The sequence below is a fragment of the Chaetodon auriga genome, chromosome 24 (genome assembly GCF_051107435.1).
Source record: "Chaetodon auriga isolate fChaAug3 chromosome 24, fChaAug3.hap1, whole genome shotgun sequence".
NCBI classification, from domain to species: domain Eukaryota; kingdom Metazoa; phylum Chordata; class Actinopteri; order Chaetodontiformes; family Chaetodontidae; genus Chaetodon; species Chaetodon auriga.
The window spans coordinates 5,110,771-5,127,174 of NC_135097.1; the positions used below are offsets into that span (position 1 = coordinate 5,110,771).

The 16,404-nt window shown below is 40.0% G+C and overlaps 1 protein-coding gene across 1 annotated transcript; it reads right to left on the reverse strand.

Annotated features, from left to right (window-relative positions):
• Window positions 1-53: 53 nt before the first annotated feature.
• LOC143316802 (FH1/FH2 domain-containing protein 1) lies at window positions 54-15,934 on the reverse strand. The gene is made up of 9 exons (XM_076724492.1): window positions 14,831-15,934; window positions 14,517-14,657; window positions 14,124-14,306; window positions 13,647-13,766; window positions 13,407-13,568; window positions 877-1,130; window positions 563-785; window positions 364-472; window positions 54-267 (listed from the first exon to the last, which is right to left on the reverse strand). The coding sequence occupies exons 1-9, from the start codon at window positions 15,287-15,289 to the stop codon at window positions 239-241; spliced, it is 1,680 nt and encodes a 559-aa protein (XP_076580607.1). The 5' UTR covers window positions 15,290-15,934; the 3' UTR covers window positions 54-238.
• Between the last annotated feature and the right edge of the window lie 470 nt (window positions 15,935-16,404).

The window sequence follows — 16,404 nt, forward strand, 5'->3', positions numbered from 1 at the left end:
CACACACAATGTTTGATTTATTTGAATCAAAACAGATTTTAATGCACCTTTACTTCAAAACTCAAACATTAGTAAAACTTGAATGGCGTGTGAAATCTCACACACTGGTCCGTTTTCTCACACTGTGCAGCAAAATGGGACTTTCAACAACAATGTCATAAATAACAAGCAGAACTCAAACACAAACAGTTTTGTCCTAATACACCAGTGACTGAACAGCTTTAGTATATCAGCAGGGTCACCACTTCAGTTTCCGCGAGAAAGCACCTGAGAAGTAAACAAATATGGAATCAGTATTACGTATTTGACAAAGAGGGAAAGAAAACAGGTAAAGAGCATGTGTGTGTGTGTCACATGAAGAACCTTGGATGTCTGCTGTCCTCCTGCGGTTTCGAGGCAGGGTGGCGTCCATTCTTGAGGTGGACTCAGGTGTCCTCAGCACCTCCTCCAGCCTACGCTGCTCCTCATTTTCCTGGTAGATCAACAGATAGCAGGTTAACAGAAACCAGCTGACGTTTTGCCCTGAATGAGACTTCGCTTTAAGAGCGTCTGAAGCAGAAACCTCTGTTGGAGTTTGCTGACGCTTCCTGCTGGTGCTGGGAGTGCTCAGGCCTGGGCTCTCTGCTCCACTTTTCTGTCGCTCCCTCTCTCTCTGCAGGACGATGGCCTGCCGTGTGGTCCTGTACTCCAGAGAGAAGTTACTGATGGTTCTGCAGAAGTCCTCCGCTTTGGTGTCTCTCACCATAGCTTTGGAGTATCCTAGGAATAACAGGAAGGAGTGGAACCTGGGGGAGCAAAAAATAGGAGAAAAGAAGCAAGTTTTACTGACTGCAAGAAAAAAAATACCAATAAGACATGTACTTGGACCATGCACACCTGTTGATAACCCGGCGATGGACGGCTCTCAGGACCTTCAGCCTTTCTTCGCACTCTTTCAAAATCTTCGGCAACCTGTGACGGAGCGAGCCCTCCGGGGCCAAGGCCTCATCTCCTCCTCCTCCTCTCCTCCTTTCCACCTTTCCTCCTTTCCTCTTCTCGTCTGCCTTGTCCAAAATCTTTAGCTGCTCCCATGAGGCTTTGCACAGGGCCTGTAGCTGGCTGAAGTTGGACTGCACAAGGGAGTAGTCGCACTGTGAAGGCGAGAAAGAGAAGGGAAGTTTGTGCATTTCCAAGTGGAGTCACAGGGGATTGTTACTTAGATTAATTTTGAATGAATTAACATAGTTTTACATCACGTTTTTACATTTTGACTAGGTCTGGACTTATCTTGAGAGGCAGCTAGATTCACGAGAGCCAACACTCAAAAAAATGAAACTTGGATGTTGTTCGAATTAGATCATTGTCTTATGGTGAAACTACATAACAATTCCATTTTTGACCATTAACACAATAAAGTTTCATTGCATTTAAACAATAGTGTAAGAAGTCAGTAATATATAAGTGTGTTGCGTTGTAACTACTAATTCAAGGCATTAAAACTTAATAGCGTGTCCAGGCGCGATTACCGTTCCTCTCTGCACATGCGCAGTAGTGCACAAGGAAGTGACCGTTTGACCTCTCTGGACCGCGCGGGACCGCACCTGCAGCTACGTATGCCAACAGTTGGTCGAAAGTTTGCTTTCCAATCAGCTATCCATCAGTTTTTTGGTAAGTACGTTAATTATTTAAACAGTGGAATTTACCGCTGCATTAGCAACAACAGGCGATAAGTATTTTTTTTAACTTTTAATATGCATTTGGTCGTGTAACAGTTAATTTGATGTATGATTTCAAAAGCCTGTTGCTAATGTTAGCTTAACTCTGCATGTGTTGGTCTGTTCAGTAAGAAAGCAAATCGATTTTTCGCCGCTTGCAAGTTCGCCGCTTATTGTACCTATCCTTTCTACATTAATTTAGCTGTATGTTGAGCCAGCTAACAACGCGAGGTCTCTGGCGTTATACACGTAACATTAATGTTAGAAAGGTGATTTGAAAACGGGAATTTTCCTCTTTCCTTTGCCCAAAATATTCCCTGGGTGTTTGTCCTCCGGTTCTTTCAAATGTTGTTCTGTTGTTTCCATTCAATATCTACGCTTCCTTCTCATCTCTATACTGTTAAGACCAGAATATAATAAAATAAGAGGTAGCGTTAAAGTTTTAGTCGCCCCCCGCCCCCCACCCCACACAAACACACTTTTGCGGACGGTTACTGGCGTGGAGTCAAGCATTGACATAGCTAATGTAACTTATCGCGCCCGCCACATTTTAAAATCAGAGAGCGAGTGCGCGCGTGTGCATGCTTGCATGTGAGTTACAGAGAGACAGATAGAAAGAGAATTGACTGTGGATCATTGTATGGCAATTACAATGTGCATAATATAATATTATATAGTAGTAGTAGTATTGGCATTTGTATTGGCTACTACTACAAATACAGTATACTACAAATAATACTTTTGACACCATTGGAAAATTTGACAGAACTGAATTTTCAAATCTAAGCATTCAGAAATTGTTGTCCACTGTAAAATTTGTATTATTTTGACACGGTCAGGTTTACTGCATCAAAATTGTTCAATGGTACAGACTGGCATAGAAACTCTTAGGACACTCTAGTGTGCAACAAGCCAAATAATTTTCATCAGAAAAAGCAGTTTTACAAATGTCATGTGACATCTTAATATCATATGCAAACATAAGCAAATGTAACTGAATACAGCAAAAAATTCATGATTTAGTATGCAGTTACACTGCAATTTACAGCTCTTTAAGCAGCAGGCCACCTTGAAGTTGTGTATTGAGATGGATGTTAAATAAAAAAATTAAATTGAACTAGTGTTTTGCAAGTTGACTTTGTATATTTGTTATTTTAACAGAAATGTAATGGTTTTATAATGGCATTTTAACAACTATAATTAAATGCTGGAAGTTCCCAACTCAGGGCTCATGATCCAGGAAAAATATTTTGATATTATGTTCATTGTGTTCTAATTGTGAATTTCAGATTCGTGAGTTGTGTCAGGAAGTGACTTGGATGGATGCAAAGCCAGCGGCTCAACAGCAGTGGTGAGAATATTTCACCTCTTTAATAAAAGTGAATTAATTGTGTTTGTTGTAGATATTGGGACACAGGCTTAATTGCTTCAGAATCATACAAAAGCATAACAAGAGATACAATTGAGAACTAAGAATGAATTTGATCACTGATCACTTGCACTTTTTTTCTTTCCTTGTAGGTTATGAATGTGGAAATGCAAACAGTGTGCTGAAACAGTATCTACAAGGTACCAGTTACTGAAGCATTATAAGCTAGAGCACAGCCATTTTGGCAGGAGACTTTCAATTCCATGCACATACTATGATTGCCCATGTTCATTCAAGTCATGGAATGCTCTGAAGACTCATTTAAGTAGATGTCATGTTGAAGTTTCAGCTGCAACAAATGCAGAGCTTGTCACATTTATATGTATTTTGTGCCCAGGAAGTGTCATATTATCTAGTAGAGAGTACTTTTCCCATATCAGTACCCACTTGAAGCGCTATGAAACTGTCAGTTGTGTGTTTCAGAATTGTTCTTTTCAAACAAATATATATACTACTTTCAAAACTCATAAAAGCAGGAAGCATGGCTCTTGCACAGTAAAAGACTTTAAAGTTGAGCTGGTGAAAGGTATTGATGTAAATCATGAGGATCACCCATCTGAAGAACTTCCCTCTGATATTGCAGAAACTGGGTTTGATGTAGATGCTCATGATTTGATTGAAACAGACACAGACAACGAGAGGCTAGAAGACAAAATAATTCAAAAATTTGCATCTGTTATTTTGAAATTGGAAATTTTGTCACATGTTCCAAGCTCAGCAATTGATGAGTTTTTAGAAGAACTGCACTTCATTTTCACCTCAGCTGTGGTCCCCATATCAAACAGTACAGCAATTGATGTTCTCAAAAAGCATGAAATTCATGTTGATAAGTTAGTAATTGATGAGCTGACCTTTGCTATATCTACCCATAATCCTTTGGTAAAAGCTATAGCTAAAGACGGTCCGATAGCTTCAGCTTTTAAGCGTAAACAATACTACAAGGAGCATTTTAAGGTAGTTGAACCTGTTGAATATGTACTTGAGGCAAAGTCCAATAAAAGCTACCAATATGTTCCTTTACTGAAATCTCTACAACAACTGCTTGGGCGTAATGATGTTGTTGATAGGGTTGTTGACACGCATACCACCTGTTCTTTAAGTCATCAGAAGTATGTATCTTTTCAGGATGGTGAATATTATAAGAACAACCCGTTCTTTTCAGCTGGAGAATTAAGAATTTCCCTGTGCTTATATATCGACGACTTTGAGGTGTGCAATCCCTTGGGGACGTCTCGGAAGAAGCACAAACTCTCTGCTGTTTACTGGATATTAGGTAATTTACCTCCTGGTAGTAGCTCAACTCTCTCTTCTATTTACCTAGCATTGTTGTGCAAAAGTGAGTATGTTAAAGAGTATGGTTACAAGAAAATCTTTGAGCCTCTCTTGCATGATATTGTGACTTTAGAGCAACAAGGGTTATTCATTCCACAGCTGGGGACATTCATAAAGGGTACAGTACAGTGCGTGGTAGCTGATAATCTTGGGGCTCATGGTCTAGCTGGGTTTGTCGAGAGTTTCTCAGGGATCTATTTTTGCAGATATTGTACAGCTCAGAGTTGCCTCATTCAGACACAGGAAGTAAAATCAGGCACATTTGATGCCAGAACCAGAGAAGGCCATCAGCAGCATGTCACAACAGCTCAGAAAGAATGTGTCAGCTGCTTTGGTGTAAAAAAAGCGTGTGCTTTGACTGACAGGTTGTCTCATTTTGATGTTACAAGTGGTTACCCCCCGGACATCGTTCACGATCTTTTTGAGGGCATAGTGCCAGTTGAATTGGCACAGTGTATCACAGTGCTTCTGTCTAAGAAGTTGTTCACTCTTGATCACCTCAACAGTCTCATTCATTCATTTCCATATAAGTGGGGGGATAAAACTAACCGCCCTCATTTGTTACCACAAAATTTGCAAAAGAAAAACACAGTAGGTGGCAACGCCCACGAAAATTGGTGTCTCCTTCGATTACTTCCTTTGATAGTTGGAAGACTTGTTCCCAGTGATGAATCTGCATGGCATATTATTTTGGATTTAAAAGATATTGTGGAATTGGTTGTTGCCCCCATTCATACTGCGGAGTCTATTGCATATTTGGAGTGCAAAATCTCAGAGCACCGACAACGATATCAGGAACTATTTCCTGATCAAAAGTTGTTGCCAAAACATCATTTTCTGGAACATTATCCAGAGCTCATAAAATGTTTTGGTCCCCTTGTGACACTGTGGACAATGCGCTTCGAGGCCAAGCACAGTTTTTTTAAGCAGGTGGTTAGGCATACAAATAACTTTAGGAACATAGCTCTGACATTGGCGACCAAACATCAGTTGATGGTGGGCTATAATATGCTCATACCCGATCGTGAAACATTATCCTTGGAGGTTGCAAATATCTCAAAAGTCCCCACTGATGTCCTCAATGAGGATGTTGTGAATACCCTTGCTCAGAAGTATCCTGAAGTCACTGCTGTAAACCTTGCTCATAGTGTGACCATTAATGGTAATACCTACAAAAAAAGCATGATAGTTGTGCATGGATCATGTGGGGGTCTCCCAGAATTCTCTGAAATAATTCAACTATGTATTGTAAAAGATGATTTGAGTTTAATCATCAGAAAACTATCTTCATGGTATAGAGAGCACTACAGAGCCTATGAATTGCATCCAACAAGAGAGCTGGCATTGGTTAATGTGAAGGAGCTTGCTGACCAGTACCCCTTGGCCGACTACAAAGTTGGATCCATGCGAATGGTGACCTTGAAAAGATTTGTGCATGTGACAGGTAATCTGCTAAATTTAAATAATGTGCTATAATACTGACCTTCATAACTGGAAAACCAAATGAACCTGTCCTTGAAATTGAAAGAAAATACTTACTGTATACATAGTTATTAGATATTGGAACAAGTACTGTCAAGTTTAATACCAGGAAATTTGGAAATTGAAAAACTTAAAAACCTCAACTTATGTGATGTCCACAGCAAGTACCTGACAGTTTGTATTAAATTCATATCGTAATTAATGATGATGTACTGTACCTTTACTTTTGAGACAGATGGCTTTTATAAAAGAGATTTTTAAAACATTTTAATAGATTATAAAAAGAAAGATCTTTGAGAAGAGGTGCCATTTTAGTATTTTAAGAGATTTTTCCCCTAATGAAATATATTTTCTAATTTTGTTCACGATTTAAAAATATTAAAACATTTTGAAGTAGATATATCAAAAGTTTAAAAGATTTTTTTAAATATATAAAAAAGAATTGATATTTTTTAATACTCACACAGACCAATGAGATGACATGGACATAACATAGCACAAACAGAAATCAATGATACGTTTTAGGAAAAAACTTTGTACAGTATTTGCTTATTTTACAGTCAGGGCTTCAAGTACTCAGGCACCATACCTGATTTTAGGCACAAAGCAGTTTTCATACATATAATAATTTAATTTATAATAATTTAACACATTGTATACATTTCCTCCTGGGCAAATTTCAGGCTGACAATTTTTTTCTTTAATCCCTGTATAGTACCTGAACATTGTACAGTGTGATGCATCAGATTACTTGGTTATTATAATCTCAAAATTAATCACTAGAGCTCTGTCATTGTCAAGTAATATGTCATGTTTTTCTTCTCAGATTAGATACAAGATGGCTGAAACCCTGAGGGTCATACTTGGAATCGACAATGCATTGAAATTGAGTCTGCCCTGCGGAATACCGGATTCTGTGGATGAACTCAAAGCAGAAATTCAAAGACACTTTGGCTTGTCGGGAGATTTCAGGTTGCAGTACAAAGACATTGAATTTGATGACTTCCTGAACTTGACATGTACTTCAGAAATCAAAGATAAAGGCACTGTTAAAGTCATTTACTTGCCTAGTGGTTCAGGAACCTGCCCTCTTCAAACTGCTACATGTCATGGACTAGATGATAGTTCTTCATTTTCCTCAACAGCAGATACCGACATACTTTCCTCCCCTCAATCTACATCCTCTGGATCATCATCCCTTAGATCACAGCCATGGCCCAAAACTTTCCAAATACCTCAGTTCAGCTATGAGGTGCAGATCCAGCTAGAGAAGGCCAATGATGCTTTTAACAACAGTGGCACTCTTCTCAATCCAAGTACCAAACTCAAGTCAGATATTCTTGAGGGCTTGGCATCAGAAATTGTCAGATACAAAACCTATCCTTCAAGTGCAGAGTTTGACGATGTTGCTCAGGCGCTGATAACAAAGTATCCTTGTTTAAAGGAGCAGGGATCAGTCACTGGGTACTACGGGTGGAAAATAAGTTTGAAATACAAAATGGCCAACTACCGCACAAGATTGAGGAACATCGGCTGCCCAGAGCTGAGCATAAATTCTGTGAAAGGAAAGCGTGGTGACACCAGCCAATGCCCAAACCAAGTGAAGAAGCCACGGAAAGCTGAAGTCAACTACTGCCCTGATTATCCAGCAGGTGAAACTAAAGAAAGCCTCGAGGAAGAAAGGAAAGCCCTCGTGTTGGAAGTGAACAAGAAGAACCCTCAGCTGATAAAAAATAAAATGGAGAGAACCTTTGCCTATAGAAGACAGGAAGTCGTTAAGGACATGCCCTTCATAGCACAATTCCGAGACAGATGGCCAGCCCTTTTTTCTGTGAGAGAGGTAATGCATTAATGATTTTTGGTTTATATTTTAAGTTGTTATAGTGGTATATGTATCAAAGAATAACTTGCTGAAAATGTCAGTGATTGAAGCTCAAAAAACACCCCAGAACACGTTCACACACAACACTGCATTCCTCCGCCTGTGTGCGAAATGGGGAGGGGGAAAAAAAAAAAACAACTTAAATGGGTTAAATGGGTTAGAAAGAATAAAACACAATCCTGTGTATTGTAACAGCCAGGTGCCTGTATGAACATTGAAGGAGGTTGGTTTTTTTGCTATAATATTCCTCCTGTTCAAAAGATCCCCTTCAAATGTGCCTTCAGTGTAAGTGATGGGAGCCAAAATTCCAGTGTGTCCAGTGATTTCGTTAAAAATGGAATTTATTATTTGAAATGATGAGATCTTGGGTTTCACTTGGGTTAGTTTTGTGAGTGATGCATGCACTGTCTAATAGTAATACAAAATGTTATAACTATGTGTTTCAGGTGAATGCAGAGTTCACCCGCATCACTACCGTGCCTCTGCTGTCCACATTCCTGTCCCAGCTGGATTACTACACAGACAAGCTCATGGGGGTGTTCAGAAAGAAGGGGGGAACAGCAGGACGTAGTATCAGCCTCATTATGGCAGCCATGGACAAGGTAAGTGGGAGAGTTGGATCAGATATTTTGACAAAAACCCAGTATACTGAATTTGAATCCACTGGCAGTTCCTAGCAATCCTGATCTTGACTATGGGACGCAGACACGGACAGCAACTTGTGACCTTAGGGTTATGGTTTGGTTGGGGGTTAAAAAACAAACTTGTCCATGTCTGTATCCCAACTGCAAATCCCTGGCTGCACATAGTTGTGCCCACCTTTGATGTCAGTAACAAAGGTCTCTCAAAAGGCCTGTGTACACAAGTACTAATCTCGCAAACTACTGCAACAGTCGGCCTAATATTTTCTGTGCACATGTAGATACCTACTCGCAACAACCTCTCCCGGTTGCAGGCATTCACAGTTATTTATTACCCTACGTCATTGACTGTTTCCTGCTGCGATTGCACTAACTGCTGACTCCCCTGGCCGGGAGGAGTGCAGCTGAACCTGGTGCAGATGTGCACACTACTGAGTATACATTTGTAGTTAACATAATTCTGCCCTTTACTGTTGCTTCACTGTTGTTGGTTTGTTTTCCATTGAAAACATAGTGGGCCAGGCTGTGATGGTCCGTGGGCTGATTTTACCCATGTGTAGTGTACATTATGAATGTTTGTTTATCTTTACAGAATCCTAGCATTGAAACTCGTCGGGAATGTCTCCTAAAAGGGCTCTGCTGCTACCTGAATGAGAAACCTGAAAGCCTCATAAAGGAGTTCTTGGTGAGTTGCATTCTTGAGTATGAATCATGGCCCAACTAAGAGAATCATGGTGGAAGTCATAGAAATGTACTGAATGGGACAGTTTACAATGTAGAAATGAACTTGCTTGTAGTTTATTGTTTACACCCTTCTTTATGCTATAATTGTTTGAAATTGATCTCAAAACGTCATTGTGTTCCTTGCTCTCTGTACTGCACGAGAACTCTAGAATAACTTCAGGTGTGCTGAATTGCCAGCTTATGGAATTCATGAAACAATTTTGTAATTCTAATTTTTTTAAAACAAAATGAGATAAATTATAAAGGAAAATGTTTCATTTTATTGTTTCTCAGACAAAAAGGACAAACTATTTTATGTATTTTTTCCTCATCTTTTCCTTTTCAAATCAAATAATCCCTTTTAATTTCTGAGGTAGGGAGGTTTTAAACTTCACAAATTGCAAAAAAAGTGCACATTAGGCTTGTGCCAATTGGCCATCAGATCGTTCATTGGCAATTGAAGGGATGAATAACGATTGTTTTTTTAAGACAATAGGATCGTCTATTAAGGCACCCTTAGCTAGCGTACTATCATCTCATGTTATAAAAAAAATAATCTCTATAATTTGCACCCCACTGCATGCATTTAGAGATGTTGTTTCTAGTGGAGCGACATGTCTGCCCAGCACAGAGCAGGTGATGGGTAGTTTGACAAGTGAATTAAATTAATTAAGACCCAGTTTACCCTCTGGCCTGGGTACATAGGCAGGGAGTAGTAAGACTTGATGTGTCTGTTGTATTTGTGGGTTGTGCTTAATTGATTTCACCATGCTGACATGGTCCAAAGTTCAAATTTCACATGTTCTAGTCAGAGGTTAAACAATTAGTTGATTCATTGCATTAGTCGAAATGACCAAAGTAAGCACAAATAACAAGTGTTAAATTTACAGCTTCTATGTTCAACATCTTTGGGTTATGGGCTGTTTTCAAATATGTTGTCCCAATGTCTCAGTGGGCAGTGGTGGTCAAAGTACTCAACTGCAGTACTTGAGTCAAAGTACAGATACTCCTGGTCAAATATTACTCGACTACAAGTGAAAGTTGCCCAGGTACTCGAGTTAAAGTACTAGAGTACTTGCTGTTAAAAATACTTAAGTATTCAAAAGTATACGTTACAAAGTACATTTTCTAATATCAATACATTGCTGTATTGTTTTGACAAGTCATTTACAGAATCTTGTAACTCTGTGCAAGCACCTAATGAAAGCACTGACTTGCTTGTAGAAACACTATTCTACACAAAGCCTGACGTATTTCTGCTTCTACGTCAATCCATGTTGAGAGAAAGCAGCTACTGTGATTGGTATCCTTCTGCGAGGAACACAGCGTGTGGCCACTTGCATTTTAGAAAAGAAAAAAGCAGCAACAGCTGACTTCAAAGCTCTGTTTAGCCTAAAATTAACGAGTAATGACAACCTTCCTAGAAATGTTGGGGAGTTAAAAGTACATTATTTGTCTCTGAAATGTAGTGGAGTGAAAGTCAGAAGTTACTAAAAAAAAAAAAAACAATACTCAAGTAAAGTACAGATAATCAAAAAATGTACTTAAGTACAGTACTTATTTACTATAGCCTCTCTATTTATAGACATTGCCAGATTTTGACAGAGAAATCAATATGAATAATTGAAATTAACAACTGCATTCTAATTCAAAACTTTTTCTTTCCATTTTGAGGATGTTGATCCTGGTGCTAAGAGAGAAATGGAGGAAATGGTCCTTGGAATCTACGTCATCCGTAATGATGGAGCAGAGGTGACAGATCTCCCAGAGGATATTGGCATCATCATTGAGGGAGTGGAGGTACTTGGTGATATTGGAGATGTGGCAAGTGGGTGTGCAGTCCTGCTTGGCCTGATCTACAGCCTGAACTTGAGCTACCCCAAAGATCTGAGATATACATTTGAATTTATTCAAAAAGTGTTGATGCAGTTGGATAGCAACAAGCTTTCCAACAAGGTGCAGGTCCTCAAAAACAAACTACATGAATAACCTCACATCCAATCGGTGACTGTGACCTGGAATTAGGTTCACTGGACTTTGGACTGTTTGTTGGACCAAAGAAGCGATCTAACAGTTGTGACATTTTTTTCCAGGTCTAAGCATTTGCTGATGCAAAGTTCCAACAAACTTCATATTTTGGAATGCTCTCTCAGCAGCTGCTGCTGTTTCTGTATTCACATGATGTCTAAAGACAGAATATTGAAGTGCTTTTGAGACAAAAAAAGATGTCTAAGGACATACTGAAGTGCTTTCTAAACAAAAAGGATGTCTAAAGACAGTATATTAAAGAATTTCAGTCATGTCATCCTTAAACCAAAACTGTCCAATGTTTTCTGTTTGTAATTTGTTCATGTTTGGTGATGCCTGTTTTCATATCCCTGCTAACAAAGCATTTTGGAAAGAAAAAAAGCTATTAAAAGATAATAGTGTTTCTCATTTATCAACATTTGCTGATAACTGTTATGTCACTGCAAACTTTGCATTTTTTTGCAAACTTGAACATTTTGTTTTGAATTTTGAACGGTGCTGTAGATGAAGGATCTCTAAAGACACGTTTTGTTTTTGCTTTTCAAAATTTTTGATCAGTCAATGAAAACTGCCAACATTTGCTGCTGCCTGTTATATCACTGTAAATATTTTGAACATTTTGGCATTTTGGACTGGTTTTACAGCAGTTTCTCACAAGTTTCTAACTTTTTAGAATTTGGTATTATTTCTGTTATGTCACTACAAACTGAGATTCATTCAGAGCTGACCTGTTGGTGTGCAGTGCTGCCGCCATGGCTCCTGCACATTTTGATGCGCGTAAGTGTGAGGGCACATTCAACTCTGCCCGCAAGTTTAATTGTAGTTTGTTACAAGTTGCTATTGCCTGTTTTATTATCATTGTAAACTGAACATTAATTTGTTGGCATATGCCGATATTTCTGACGTTCTCCAAACACTGTGTATTATACATTTCATCACTCATTTTGTTTTTTATCAACCATCAGCAAACTGCGTAATATTTTAGATTTTAGACTGCTTGCTCAACATAAACATAAAAGATTCTGATTATTTACATCTCATCCCTATCATATCAGTAAACTAAGCATTTTGATTTCATTTTTGAGTTCTTTATATCAGAAGAAAAATTTGTCATTTGAGCATTGGCTGATGTATTTATTTGTATTTTTTCTTTTTCATGTTTATGTGAAGTATAACATGACATTATGGGCAAACAGTATAAAAGGGCAAGCTTGATAAATAAAACAGTTGAAGTAAAGTTAAAGTTGTTTTTCACTTGCATTGATGAAGCATGTCGTTTTTAGTCACGTAAATTACAAGCAACAAAATCCTACGTTAATACAACTCAGCTGTGTTTTGTCAGATTTACCTAATTCAGTTGTGTCAACCGGTTCCACACAATGAAGTTGAATAAATCAAACAAAGCTGCATTTAGTTAATCAGACATAACTGCATTTAGTAACTCAGACAAAACTGCATTTAGTAAATCATACAAAACTGCATTTAGTAAATCATACAAAACTGCATTTAGTAAATCATACAAAACTGCATTTAGTAAATCAGACAAAACTGCATTTAGTAAATCATACAAAACTGCATTTAGTAAATCAGACAAAACTGCATTTAGTAAATCAGACATGTCTTGAGTAATTTCAAAATGCGTGTATTAAGTTAATTCCTCATAACTGAATGAGATAACATTTAATTAATACAGTTGTGTGAGATTTTCTTAACAGTATTTAGTAACAGTCAGTTCTTTATGTTTTATCTCATTTATTCAACTTTGTTATGTGGAACCGGTTGACATAACTGAGTTAAGTAAATTGGACACTTCATTTCTTTGAGTGAACAGTCCATCTAGCCAGGCTTCAAATTACGTGCTTGTAGCCAAACTACAGTTGTTTCAGACTAGTCACTGTCCTACGACGGACTACTGGCAGCCATGGGCATAATTTAGGTGTGATGACAGCGTGAACGTTTGTTCGAAAACAACAATGGCGGCTCCTAAAGAGGTTAGCGTAGATGCCGCTATAGCATCAGGCTTTTTGTGATAGAAAAGATGTTTTGATCTTGTTCGGACTGGCTTTCCTCTGCTGACTGCTACATCATATGGTTTGGTGAGTCAGAATCTATCGCGATCAGCCTTTTGGTTATATCCAAATAAGCCACAGCAGACAGACAAACACACACACACACACATTACACACACTACACACCTTGCTGGCTTTAGTAACAGCAGTGATGTCAGAGTAGAGGTCAGACGATTGCGGGTAGAGCTGCATCAGGAGCACGCAGACGTGGTGCAGCAGGGGCTGGCGGGTGCGTGTATCCCTCACCTGGGACAGCTTCCCCAGGTAACTCAGCTCAAAGCCACGGGCCTTGGCATATCAAGATGTACTGTGAGACTCATTACCACTCAAAAGTGCACTGAAGGTGATAAATAACAACACGCTCACCTTACATCCATTGAGAAAGTTACCGATTGCTAACACTGTCGCTAGAATACATCTGAAGGTCTGGCTGGCTGAGAGCTGTTCCATGGCCAACTTCAGATGGAAGAGAGGCTCTGCAATTTCCTGTTAAGAGGGGGCGCACAGATAGAGGACAATGTGGTGATTCATACAGTCTAGGTGAGCCATCAAGCCCATGTTATATTTTTAGTCTGGTGACATATTTGGTGATAGGAAGTCATCACTGTGGTGTTTTGGGAGGTTACCTGTCAATCAAACAACACTGTGACAGTAGATGATGTAGCTTGTGTTACGCCACAGTAGTCAAGCTAATGCTCATGCTAACTACATAGATTCAGTTTACTTTCACATGCAAATTTAGCATGTAGACTGGGTTACATTTGCATCACTTAGAGGGTAACAAAACAGAGATCTATGACAAAATGCTGCATTGCAGTTTATGTTTGTTCCACTGTCACTTACCCTTTCTAAGGAGTCGTAGTCCAGAGCGAAGGCCCACAGCTGAAGCCTGGAGGTCAGATGTGGGATATCCCCCAAAGTGAGTAGGCAGAGCTCAGCCGGGGCCAGAGGGGAGTGGGGGCTCTGGGCCTTGGCCTCCTTGATCAGACACAGTTCCTCCTCTGTTGGGATTAGTGCCTGAAGCCTCTATTTAAGAAAGGAACGTAGAAAGAGATGAACTCTTACTGCAGGCCTAAATGGACTTCCTGCTGTGTTTGTCCTTAGTGACATTGTGCCCAGGTTTCATTTTGCTGTATTAAAGATATGGTAAGGGCAACAAATTGCCTATCCAACAAAATCAAACTTCAGAGGAAAATGCTGAAGCTCATATTCTGGAGGACTCGACCTCTACTGTACCTGGACATCCTCTCTGTCCAGCACACTGCTGTCCATGCTGTAGATAGCAGGGGGGAGGAGGCGTGGAGGGGGCAGGCTGCTCAGGGCGATGGTTATGATGTTACTCCGCTTCATCCCTAACACTGACACTGATGGCTGCTTCTGTTTCGGGATGCAGAAAAGGACATGATGATACTTTAGGTAAACATTTATGTTAAGTGTATTTTAGGGTTGAGGAAATATTTCAAAGTCATAAATAAGAGAAATGTAGACAACATGTTTTTAGTACAGTCTCACTGTGTTCCTGAGGTATAATCCTGTCTCATCTGTCTTACCTGTCTCCCAGAAACCACACTAAAACTGGTGCTATTGGCCTTAGATTCAAACAGGTACTCCAGTCGGTTTGTATCCAGATGGACTGGCTCAAGTCCGGCCCAAATAGTCTGAGTCCCAAAGCGGGTCATCCTGGGAAGAGGGGCTAAACTCTGCAGTTCCCTCCAGTGGAGCTTCAAGGTGCGACATTTGATGGGCGTACCTTTATGGGAAGCCGAGGGCAAAGGTGGGGCAAGCAGAGGAGGGGGAGGAGGCGGAGGGGGTGCCGGAGGGGCTTGGAGACAAGTTGATGATTCATTGGTTGTATTGGCTGCCTCGTCCTCCGTGCTGTCTTCCTCATCCCAGAGGTCTGAGAAATCAAAGGTGTTGAGACAAAGACGTGCAGCTGGTTTTAGGAATGAAGCCCAGGACTGGTCGAAATCCCAGGTCAGGGGGTTATCCTTGGTTTGGTCTGACTCCATCAGTCTTTCAGGGCTGAGTCAAAAAAAAGTTATGCTGATATTCAGTAGCATCACCTCAACAAACCAGGTTATAATTTCTCTCTTGTGCTTGAGAAAAAGTGACTCCAAAAAGTACCTTCCTTCCTCATATTAGACAAAAACAAAGCTTTTTTGGATCAGATTTGGCACATAGTTGCTTTTGTCCTTGTGCTCCACACAGCAGCTAAACTTGCTCTATTCCTTGCCTTTTCTTCTCACTGTGCAGTCAGCAAACCTCTCAGACACTGTGTATCCGAACGTCTGTGGATGCTCATCCTCACTTGTCGACCACAGAAGCACATAACTCACACAACCAAATCACAATCTTCGAACCACCCCTGGGTGTTCTCACAGCACCGTAACCTGCAATTGCCTTGGGTGCAGCGTTCGTCCTTCAAATCTAAAAATGACGAGTCCAGACTGATGCTTTGATCCAAAAGTCCACTGCTGTCCTGCGTGTGCGCCAGAAACCTGTGACCTCAGTCAGAGAGAAAGAATTCCTATGAGTTTTGACGGCGTGAGTTTAGTCCTGCATCCAATTCTGATGAGAAAATCCAAGGAATGCCTTTCTGCAGTGCTACCAGAATATCTTAATGACGTGCTTCTGCAGCTCTCCCTTGACTTTCATCTCTCTCCCTGCATTTCTCTTTCTGTAGTGACAGTGAGTGAGAGTTTTAGAGAGGAAGAGAGAGAGAGAGAGAGAGAGAGAGAGAGAGAGAGAGAGAGAGAGAGAGAGAGAGTGGTGCATTGGTACGTTGGTACATTAGTCTTGGTTTATTTGAGTTGCACCCTTTCCCTTAATTTCCTTATCAAGCCTGCATCTCCTGTTTGTATTGCTACTCGTGTATACACAAACCTCTCTATCTGCCACTGAAGATCGGTGACTTCCCTCCTCGTCTGCCTCTGCTTCTCCCCCTGTGAGCGCATAAAAGAGCACGCTTGACCTTCATCCCTTTCTGACTACATGCAACTTTGTGGATGAAACATCAGATAAGGAACAGCATGGGCAACATCTTAAAAAGGAAGAAATATTCTTCGATGAATCACCACCATTGCAAAAACGCATCGCGACCAAATTCTACTCAAAAACACTGTGA